General features: G+C 39.2%; 2 protein-coding genes across 4 annotated transcripts; one reads left to right on the top strand and one right to left on the bottom strand.

The window, feature by feature from the left end:
• Nucleotides 1-314: 314 nt before the first annotated feature.
• On the top strand, nt 315-6,167 carry trim55b (tripartite motif containing 55b). 3 transcript variants are annotated; one of them, XM_082184230.1, is made up of 8 exons: nt 315-874; nt 1,214-1,383; nt 2,670-2,844; nt 2,996-3,091; nt 4,285-4,518; nt 4,897-4,919; nt 4,999-5,123; nt 5,671-6,167. In XM_082184230.1, exons 1-8 carry the CDS (start codon nt 755-757, stop codon nt 5,859-5,861), a joined length of 1,134 nt encoding a protein of 377 aa, XP_082040356.1. In that variant the 5' UTR covers nt 315-754; the 3' UTR covers nt 5,862-6,167. The 3 variants fall into 3 exon arrangements, with proteins under 3 accessions (XP_082040356.1, XP_082040355.1, XP_082040357.1); XM_082184229.1 differs by having other exon boundaries at nt 323-874; nt 2,667-2,844; XM_082184231.1 differs by having other exon boundaries at nt 323-874; nt 2,667-2,844; nt 4,999-5,122; nt 5,679-6,167.
• Nucleotides 6,168-6,315: 148 nt separating this feature from the next.
• Nucleotides 6,316-8,816, bottom strand: crhb (corticotropin releasing hormone b). Its single transcript, XM_082184232.1, has 2 exons — nt 8,653-8,816; nt 6,316-8,321 (listed from the first exon to the last, which is right to left on the bottom strand). Exon 2 carries the CDS (start codon nt 8,297-8,299, stop codon nt 7,811-7,813), a length of 489 nt encoding a protein of 162 aa, XP_082040358.1. The 5' UTR covers nt 8,300-8,321; nt 8,653-8,816; the 3' UTR covers nt 6,316-7,810.
• Between the last annotated feature and the right edge of the window lie 2,488 nt (nt 8,817-11,304).

Below are 11,304 nucleotides of genomic sequence, written 5' to 3' on the forward strand. Positions count from 1 at the left end.
CAGATATTCGCAGCAGTTTCGTCATTTTCTTAGACCTAGCCGAGAAGCTAACTCATATGGGGAATTAGCTCAAATGGTAGAGCGCTCGCTTAGCATGCGAGAGGTAGCGGGATCGATGCCCGCATTCTCCAGTCCTTTTTCTAACAGCGTTGGTTGCCATTATTGTACTGTTATATTCTCTTACCTGAATTGTGGTAAAAGCCAAAGGTATATTGTATAGTCTATATCAACGTTTAAAAAAATTAAACGTTTATATTTTTTAAAGCGTTTTTCTTTTTTTCTTGGCACTTGCATAGGCTACTAACGTTACTGCATGATGTATTGAATCGCGTGTTTTCATTACAAGTCTGTCATATCCTATTAGCATTCCAGTACAAAAATGTAATTTATATTTAAGTTGAATTATGTATTATTATTTTTTTTACGTATTAAATATGTTTAAATTCTATGTTTCTATGAATTCCCTGTGTTTGTTCCGTTTAATAAGAGATGCAACAGTCAACAGTATCATTTTCATATATGGGCAAGTAAACATGGCATCCTCTGACGTGCGGCTTTCTAAAAACAGCGCTCGCTGATAGTGGGCCCTGGCGTGGGGGAATGCCAAGCCTCATTATAGAGGGTACAGACAGGCGGTTGGGCAATGGCGAGGGCCTGAGTTCACCCCGTTCACAAGAATTGGGACAATTTAATTTCCTCGATCAACAACAGTCTAATTCTCAACTTCAGTGGAGCCGTTGCTAGTCAAATCAGGATGGACAGCTTGGAGAAGCAACTTATCTGTCCCATTTGTCTGGAAATGTTCACGAAACCGGTTGTGATTCTCCCTTGTCAACACAATCTCTGCCGGAAATGTGCTAATGACATTTTCCAGGTACAGTTTCAATATTTTTTTGTTTGTCAACATCATTTAGCCTATCACACAAACATTGATATCCCATATTTAAAAAAAGTAATACATTGTTTTAACGTTGTGGATGTTTTCATAAATTATTTTGAACATTTTAAAATATTAACTATTACTTGTATTATAATTTATATTACTGTGGTTTTATCATTGGTTATCAGAGTGTTGCTACGGCTCATTCACTTATTGGGATGTACCTTACACAGAAAGCTAAAATATATGAATATTTGTCACAAAACAGTCAAATTTTTTATTATTTTTTTTATTTTTTATTAATTTGCTGTCCTATACACACTCCCCATACAGTCCTCAAATCCATACCTTCCCACCAGAGGAGGCTCCGTGACATCCGGGGGCCGTTTCAGGTGTCCATCCTGCAGGCATGAAGTTGTGCTGGACCGCCATGGTGTCTACGGTCTGCAGAGAAACCTTTTGGTGGAAAACATCATTGACATGTACAAACAGGAGTACATCAGGTTAGATCTGGGAAACGGACACCTCAGGAAGCTCTAATAGGATGTCCATGTGGTTTAACAAGATCCCTTGTGTAATACAGAATGAAGTAGGTTGAATCGTTACAGAGTGCACAAATGACTCTTGAACCACGGGTCATTTTCAGTTTGGTAAATAAATCATAGTGACATAAACACTCGGTTTCACAGATAAGGCTTAAGCTAGATCCAGGCTAAAATTTATGTTTTAACTGAAAGCAACTTGCACTGGCATGTCTTAAAATATGGCAGTGACATTGTTTTGTCTCAAGATGCACATCAGTAATGTTTTTTTCTAAGGACGATTGTAAAAGCTACTTGTCATAATTGAACTAAGGCCTAATCTAAACCTTGTCTGTGAAATCGAGCCAAAAAGTCATAATTATGAGACAAAAAGTTGAAATTGAATATAAATTTTTGAAGTTGAATTTTTATTTGTCAGAATTTTGACTTCTTATCTCATAATACATTTAGACCTTTCTTGTCATAATCATGAATTACTGCAGAATGATTTTTTTTCTCTTATGTGGTGGAAATGGGCTTTCATAGTTACCTCTTTTGTTGAGGTATACTGAAAAAGGTATATTGAATCAACCTAAATATATTAATTTATACCAGCAAAAAACTTTTCTGATTTTAAAACAGCTGTTTAAAGTAATAATTGCAGGTTACAGTGTAAGAATCCTTTATCCTTTTAGTAAAGTGCATGAAATTAAGAAACCTGAAGAAACTCAAAATAAGAGCAGACATGCTTTTAAGAATGAAATTCCCCCGGGGTTGAACTATTAAGTTCTCTACCGCCCCGTCACTTTGCATAGCACTTAAGCGTTTCACTTTATGAATTCAAAAATAGCTTGTTTTGGATGAGAGGTTTGTCTTTTAAAGCTTTATAATTCAGTCAGTGTCTGTCAGTGTGTACAGACAGATTCCTCTGTGTCCATGTGACTCCCGAGACCTGTGACTCAGACAGGTCAGAAGACTAAGGATGACGGTCAGCTGGCAGGAAACTTATTTTTAGTTCCACCACTCAGTGTTTAGTCTCCTAGGCATACTGACACACATCACAGACCTTCAATATGGCCTTGTGAACCCTAGTTATTTCAGTAAGCGTTGTTTTGAACTCATGTCCTCATCTGAGGCAAAGCCGAGAGGTTTCGAACCTTTGAAAAGTAAACGTCTGACTTGAATTGAACGTATTGAGTTCATGCTGCATGTGTTTAATCTCAGATGTCAGATATTGATACTCATGGATCTGTAATTCTCCACAGCAGCAGACCGTCTCCTGAGAGGAAGGATGACCAGCCGATGTGTGAGATCCATGAGGACGAGAAAATCAACATATACTGTCTGACCTGCAGCGTCCCCACTTGTTCAATGTGTAAAGTGTTCGGCTCCCATAAGGACTGTGAAGTGGCCCCTCTTAACAGTATTTACCAGACGCAAAAGGTAAAAAATCTAGCGCTTTCGGGGCCTATTAATATTTATGATTGTCTGCATAAGTACGCCAGAGTTTGCATCAGCGTGCATGCGTTTGTCTGCGCAGCATATATTTTTACAGTGTGTGTGTTAATATGCTTACCCACGTCCTCATCTCCAGACAGAGCTCACGGATGGAATATCAATGATGGTGGGCAATAATGACAGAATCCAAGGCATCATCAGTCAGTTGGAGGAGACCTGCAGAACCATAGAGGTTAGTCACCCTGTGTGGGGGCTTCTCCCTCCCTAAAGCCTGGCATAAGAACAGGATTATTGATGAGGAACGTAAGAACGCTTCCTCTGACAAAAGATACACGCGCTCTGGCATGGACGAGCAGGCAGGCAGGAAGCTGGATTCTCTCCAGACCTCACAGTTGCGTTCACAGAGGCTCCATGATTGACAAGCAAGCAGAAATGAGCCGTCTCTGTTGAGCATATGGCTCCTCTGACAGAAAGTCATTGTGAGCAAGGTTGAGGGTTAGATGCGGTCGAAGGAAAGAAACAGGTAGTCAAACTATTGATTTGCAAAGTGAAAGTTTCAAACCTTAATCTTTAAAAAATTGTATCCATGAAGTGACGTTCTTTAGTAAAATGATATGCACAGATTATGCTATATGTAACAGACAGAGGCCAGTAAGAGCTGTGTGTGTAAACCTCACTCCCCTGGCCTCACGAGGCGCACTAGCGACTGACGCTAGAAGCTGCGGTCTTTAGTGTCCTTGTGAGCACGCCAGCCTTGCACGCTGGAGACCCCGGTTTGAATCCCGCTGGGAACGGGTCGAATAGGACCGGTTACATTTGGTGCCGTGACCCGGATGGGAGTGAGGTTTAGGGGGGTGAGTGTAACGGATGTAGGCCAGTAAGATCTGTGCTTTTAAACCTCAAGAAGCACGCGAGCAGTCTTTAGCGTCCTTGTTAGCCCTCCCATTCTGGAGACACCGGTTCGAATCCCACTCGGAGCGGGTTGAGTTGGACTGATTACATATCACATTATGTACATTATGTACATTATATACACTACTGCTCAAAAGTGGTTGTTAAGTGGTTATGAAATGATTTTGAAAGAAGTCTCCAAAAAAATAACAAAAGAAGTTATGCTCACCATGGCTGCATTTATAAAAAAAAAATAAAAAAAATAGTTAAATATTATTACAGTTATTACTGTTTTTTATTTAAATATATTAAAAAAATAATAATTTATTCCTGTGATGGCAAAGCTGCATTTTCAGCATCATTACTCCAGTCTTCAGTGTCACATAATCCTTCAGAAATCATTCTAATATGCTGATTTGCTACTCAAGAAACAGTCTAATACATAATATACATATACTTTGATCTATTATATACTGTACATTTATAAATATGAATGTATTCATATTTACCTGTATATTATTTGTATATTTACAGGAAAATGGCAGGCGACAGAAGTCCAATGTGTGTGAAAAGTTTGACCACTTGTACGCTATCCTGGAGGACAGGAAGAGAGAGATGAACCTGAAAGTGAACGCTGAACAGGAAGAGAAACTGAATTACATACGTGGCCTTATAAGGAAGTATGGAGATCATCTGGAGACCATGACCAAAATCATGGAGACAGGAACACAGACACTGGAAGAACCTGAGATGGCTGTTTTCTTACAGGTCCTTTAAGATGGATTATAGAAACTTATAAATTATATATATTTTTAAAGCATAGAAAATTCATGGAAATGAGAAATATACTATTTCCTAGTTTAGCTGTGCTTTAAAATATTTGTAAATGTTTTGACAAAAAAACCTGCCCCCAAACTAGTGTGAAAATATCATTCTGTCTGTTTAAGGGTCTTATTGGAGGCATTCGTACACTATTAAGCATAATTATTTAAATCTATGAATGGCATGAAAATCTATGCCAGCAATGAACAAGATCATGAAAATTGATGAGTGGGAACCCTGTAGAAATTCAATATATTTTATTCATACTATTTATGTTATCTTGTTGTAAAATAAACTTCTTTCTCTCTCATACATGCCATTCAGAGTTCCAAACCCCTCTTTCAAAAGTAAGTGTTGATCCTTTCTGCAACATTAATGCGTATTTCACGTTTTGTACATCCTCTGAATTGGTTTCTTGTTTGCAAGAATTGCAGAGGCATCGAATACCTCGCACCTGGAGAGAGTTGAGCGCGGCTATGAGAACATGGATCTTTACTCTGTGAGCTTCAAGAAAGAGTGCATGGCCCTACGCAATATCGACTTCGCCAGAGGTACGGCTCGCCTAAAATGCTCATTAACTTTTGACTATCAACATGTGGGTTTAAATCAAGTTAGCTTGTTGAACTGATTACTGTTTGAAAAAAAACGTTTTCATGTGCCATTTAGAAGCCTCTCTAAGCATGTTTTCAAATTGCGACTCAATGGGCAACCAGTTCAAAAGCCTCCCTGGCTTTTCAGTATATTAATCAGATTTGAAAGCATATTTTAGACAAAATCCACCAGAAATATGGTGCTAAAAACTGTCAGTCCTGTAGATGATCATCAGTATGGGGTTGATGGTATCTTCACACTTGAGAATGGGTTGAGGAAATGGAACTTTTCCAGTTTAAACTGCTAGAACGTGTTTTTGCGGTTAAAAAGGATGCGTTTTTTTACAAGTTGAACTTCTTTTATCTTGAGCATTTTTAGAACACTGTTTATGCGAGAGACGCTGAAAAAAACGCAAATCGATGCATTGGAAATCCATGGAAAAGCAGCACGATGGACTGCAAAAACGTGTTCTGTGTGAATGACCCTTTATACTCTCATCTTTTGCAGATGATGATGATGATGATGATGATGATGATGAAGAGGAGGAGGATGAGGATGATGTGGGCATCGATGTGGACGGCCGGGCAGGGCAGACAGCCTCGGGACATGCCGATCCACTGGGCCAGTTGAACGAAACCCTACCGCCCCTTCTGCCCCCACAAACCCTGAACGCACACACACCTGCCACATCATCCTAACTAAAGTGCACATACCAACACACATATTTATCCAACGGTCTTTTTGAGACCTCTTCACAACAATCACAGACCAGTGAATTTCAGATGCTGGTACTGTTTTTTGGTTTGTTTTTGTTTCAGTTACTTTAAGTCAGCACATGACTAAATATAAATGTAGACGACTTAAGAAACCCTTCCAAGATTTGTGGTGTTGTTTACTGCCTAGGGAGTGTTCACGTTGGCGCAGCAGTGGTATTTGAGTTATGATTTGCTATAAATGTTCTGGATTTCATATTAATGTCAATGACGAATAAAAGGTTACCCTTGTGTAGTGGGATCATTTGTAACATATTTAATTTAAACCAACATTCGGACTAAAAGCATTGGTTTATCACACATACAGTAGATGCCCGGTCTACTTGAAGGAACATCCATAGCAAGGCGTGAAAGTAATCTCCACATCTCATTGCTCACAGGATTGTCTTCCCCTGGTTTTGCAGGCGGAGAGTAAACAAGTGTTGTTCACACATCTCGGTGGTCGAGCTGAAATAACGATGCCAGGACATTGCGTAATCCATATATTCTGGCCCAGTGGAGGATGATCAGTGACAGGATGTGCATCTGTGGCTGGATTCACACAGAGAACATCTACAACGAACATAATGAGGCCCAGGGAGCACAACCCCAAAACATGTGTGGATTCCACCTCTGGCAAAGAATGGATCTTTCGTGGTGCTGCATAAAACATGAGGTTTAAGCGAACTGAAATGTTCTTAGTTTTGATCGATATAGATGTGCTTCAACCATCAAATTTAGGACGTGGTTCAGTGAAACTCTACACCCATGGTTTTTCTAGTTGCTGCATAGATAGAATGAGTCACCACACGTCAGTTATTTGGTCTGGTGTGAAACATTTCAGTCAGCACCAGTGTTTATACTGCAATTTAATCAGTTGTCTTATTCATAATATGCATGGCTACTGTTTTTGTTTTGTTTTTAAGTGAATTTTTTTTTTGGAGACATGCTGCCAAATCCAGACAGAATTTAATGTCCTTTTTGAAAAATTAAGTATATTGCAAGCAAGTATGTTGATTAATAATTCAGTGTGTACAGTATGTGCAATATACTCTGAGGTTATGTGTTTATGACTTGTTTTTGAGCTGTTTTTAATTAGAAGGTTTATCTGAAGGTAGGTGGTAAAAATTAACCTTCTAGTGTTGTATGGTCACATTTACCCTTTTAATTGTAACTGAAATTATGGATTAAATTCTTGGGGAACATTAAATATGAAGGAAGAATTGTTCTCACCTGGTAAAGCCTAATTAGCAACAAGATGCATGTCAATTATCTCACTCATTCATTGATCATTAATGCCATAAGATGTATCATGGTTCTTTGCAACATGACAACATGATTGTATTTATAAATATGTGTACATGTAGTGATTGTGAAATATAAGTTGATTTTTTTTTTTTTATTATTTAATTACTTTTTCCATGTCAATAATCTAGACAAGAGGTGTCAAACTGGCTTTCAAATTTTTATTGAAAAATATAAATATAAGACATTCTCTTGCACAACAAAAATTAATGGTTGCTCATTAGTTTATTAACAAACTTAAACAATGTACTGTATGTTACAATGAAACTCAAGTCTGTCAGATAAAATAATGCAGTACTGGAAAATAGTTTTTTTTTTTTTTTTTTTTAAGAAACCCAAACGTTTTCTTCATCTACAGTTTTGAATGATCACTTATACAATAACATTGATGGAGAGTGATGACAGTTTTGCGCTTCTGAACACTTTGATTCATATACACCTACTGTACTCTATTCGCCTTCGTTGAAATATCTACAAATAAATAAGTCACCGGTATAAATAGATCATGAATGAAAAGCAGCACTATGGTACAGAATATTCATGTTTGTGCTAAATGTAAAAATATCTTTGGCTGATGGGTTTGCTCGTGGTTACTTCCCGAATATTTCCATCATTTTGCGGTTGCTGTGAGCTTGCTGGGCCATTTGCTCGGCTCTGGCCATCTCCAGTACTTCTCGTAGCAGATGAAAGGTCAGATCCAGGGAAATCGGTGGCTCCTCCGACCTGCGCTCTCTCTCCATTGAGTCGAGCGCCCGGAGCGCGTAATTGCCATCCAAACGGCCGATGTTTCCAACTTTCCCCTCCAACAGACGCTGCGTTAACTGGAGCTGCAGTGCTCTTTTGGAATACTGGGATGTCTTTGAGAAGCTGTCGGCTGAGGATCGGGGAGAATTCTGGTTTCTGTTACCGAGCCGGATGAAGTACTCCTCCCCTAAGCGTGCCAAAACCGGCGGGGATTGTCGCTCTCCATCGGGGTCCGTGGCTGGCTGGTTGGAGCTGCTTTCGATGGCTCTACATTCATACGGTGGTGGGAAGGCAACGAGCAGAGCCACGGTGGTGACGAGAAAATTGAGCTTCATGTCAAAAAGTGGCGAGGAGAATCTGTGGGAGAAGTGAGTCAATTATGCGCACGAATTCAACTTCTCAAAAACTGTTTTGCGCACTCTGGGACAAAGCTCAATTTATGACAGATGCATTTTTTTTTAGAGACCTTACATTTACATTGCACAATTGTATATTTTGAAGTCCACTTGGGCATTTACGCGCGCCTTAAAGTTGGATAGATGGGTGCCTCATTGTGCGCAAAACACGAGGACGCATCCATAGCAATACAAAACTGACTATAATAAAGATTACCAGTGTAACATGTTATTTGCTAAGGTTTAAGCTACCTCGATACGAGCTGTCTCATTCTAAAAAAGATGTTGCGTACCTGTGCGTAATTGGTATATCCTTGGATGGTTTTTGAACTTTGCGAGGTGCGTCTCTCTTCCAGTTGTTGCCTATCAAATTACTTTTAGGACTTCTTCAAAGGAAGGCTGGAGTTTGCATTTATATAGGCACGGTCAGCGACAAGTGTCACGCATTTAGTAGCTTGCGTCTGCGCAGAGGAGAGAGAGAGCGGACTTGAATGAACGTAAGTGAACAGTTTTCGGTTTGAATGAGTCATCGAGGTGTGTGTATGTGTATGAAAGAAGATGCATAAAACAACGGTATTTTTAGGATCCTTTATATTGATCTTTTCTCCTCTTTAATGAATGAAATGTAAGACGGTGTCCTTTAAATATTTAGCAAGTTTTATACCTTGAAAAATATGTAGGCTATAAAATGCATTGTTCGAATTATGAGGCTCCACTTGAACCCCCCAAAGAAAGTCAAGACAAAAGTTTGGGATGAGTGTCTTAAAAGTACATAGTTTATTTAACACAAGTTCCCTAAGTTAGATTTCAAGTAAAGCAGAATGCACTAAAAAGATGTTAGGGAAGAGAAGTCCCGTTCGAATGACTAAGTAACCATGGCAACAATTCGCTGCTCGAGCCCTTCACGTTAAGATCACTATGGGATGTTACGTCGTCAAAACATTAGTATTGTTTTCATTAATCACTTTATTACAGGTTTACATATCACAAATATATTACAAAAAGTGTTTAGTGTTTTTTAATTTTATTTTTTAATGTCTTAAGACGGTTAACTGTAATTGGCGCCAAATTGGCCTATTTGCTGTGCGCGAGACCAACGTCAACTGGCTTGAATAATACAAACATTGATAAAATTCGGATTGAATACTTTTATGATTTTCTGTTATGAATCCATAATCTTTACTTAAAGGGATAGTTCACCCAAAAATATAAATGCTGTCATAATTTACTCACCCTCAAGTTGTTCCAAACCTGAATGAATTTCTTTCTACTGCTAAAGAAACACAAACGAAGATATTTTGAAAAATGTCTGTAACCAAACAGTTGATGGGACCCATTTTATTCATTTTTTTCCCCATACTATGGAAGTCAATGGGGCTCATCAACTGTTTTGTTACCAACATTCTTCAAAATATATATATTTTTTGTCATACAGGTTTGGAACAACTTGAGGGTGAATAAATGATGACAGAATTTTCATTTTTGGGTGAACTGTCCCTTTAAATGCAGCGTGTTTGACCAATGTGGGTCATTGACTGGTTTTGAATATTTGGTTACATTGTGATCTCTGCTTAATTGCTTATTCATCTCTAATTACCAAAGATGCATTTTAATGTGGTGTAACTGCAGTAGTCAATTCCTTGGTCACAGTCCAGGTTGTTCCCTCCTTAAAATCATCATCAAATACGTCACGCTAAACCGCAGGTTGTTAAGTTGTTGCAGACACAGCCACGCAGGCGTGGTGAACTTCGGGCAATGTTCTAGTGGGTGTCATTTATCCAGACAGCACAGACAGAGCTTTGGGTCCCAGCGATTACAGATGCGCAGCGGCAGGACCACGTCACTCTCGCAGTCACTGCTGTCAAGTGCTGTCCTCCCCCCTCTCTCTGCTCTGGCCATGAGGGAGGCTGGGAGATGGAACACTTGGCTCGAGCCCCTTCACACCTGCTTTCAGAATGCCAATCAGATGGCATCCCAATCAGCTTCTAGACAATACATGCTAACGTGTAATGAAACAGAGGTTACTTATTTCCCATTAGATTTGAATGGAAATTCCACATTGATGCTTTGTCCTTTCATCCAGTCATGTGTGTTATCCACTAAAGAAACATGCAAAAATAGAAGTAATTATTAGGCATAGGATGGATAGGATAAAACAAGGTCTAAAATAGAGTGGAACAGTCGGGTTCCGGAAGTTAAAACTCCAGCTATGAGGCTGTTGATCCATGGTATTTTCTTCTTTTGAAGCCGTCAACCCGCGATATTTCAGATTATCGGCTTATATAATCGTATTTAACAGCAGATTTCCTAGTGAAAAGCTACATTACCCATGATGCTGTTTACAGAAAATTACACCAATCAGTGAGTCGAAAAAAGCAACACGTGCCAAAATAACTCTTTAGCTCCACCCACTTTCATTAAAGGGGTCCTATTATGCCCTTTTACAAAGTCTTGATTTTGTTTTTGGGGTGTACTAGAATGTGTTTTCATACTTGATTGTTCAAAAAACGCATTATTTTTCACATATTTACAACATTACAGCACCTCTCTCCCCAGTCTGACTCGAACATGCCGATTTCGATGAAGCCCCTCCTTCCAAAATACGAAATGTGCTGTGATTGGTTAGCTGGCCCTGTGTGTTGTGATTGGCAGCGCTTAACGTGTGTTTGGGAAATGTCCGCCCCTCCATAACTGCAAGTTCTGCTCTATTGTAATTTCGAACCAATTCAATCCCTATTCAGACCCTGACAATGTTAACGAACAAGAGGACTGTGCAGAACACATTTCATGCACATGCTTTGCAAGCACGGATTTCACAGGACGTTTCAGAGTGGTGTGTTTTTTTGTAATTTTGTCTTACAAAAGCGAGAGCTTACAAAAGCAACAGAGAACAAGCTGTTCTTCATAAAATGTGCAGCGCACAGATCAACGTTGTGGTAATAATG

This window comes from Leuciscus leuciscus (assembly GCF_965113295.1).
Source record: "Leuciscus leuciscus genome assembly, chromosome: 11".
Classification (NCBI taxonomy): domain Eukaryota; kingdom Metazoa; phylum Chordata; class Actinopteri; order Cypriniformes; family Leuciscidae; genus Leuciscus; species Leuciscus leuciscus.

Coding starts and splice junctions, on each gene's coding strand:
- trim55b (XM_082184229.1), top strand. CDS start 755: ATGGACAGCTTGGAGAAGCAACTTATCTGTCCCATTTGTCTGGAAATG. Junction 3,092..4,284: donor AGACCTGCAGAACCATAGAG/GTTAGTCACCCT, acceptor GTATATTTACAG/GAAAATGGCAGGCGACAGAA. Junction 5,124..5,670: donor CAATATCGACTTCGCCAGAG/GTACGGCTCGCC, acceptor CATCTTTTGCAG/ATGATGATGATGATGATGAT.
- crhb (XM_082184232.1), bottom strand. CDS start 8,299: ATGAAGCTCAATTTTCTCGTCACCACCGTGGCTCTGCTCGTTGCCTTC.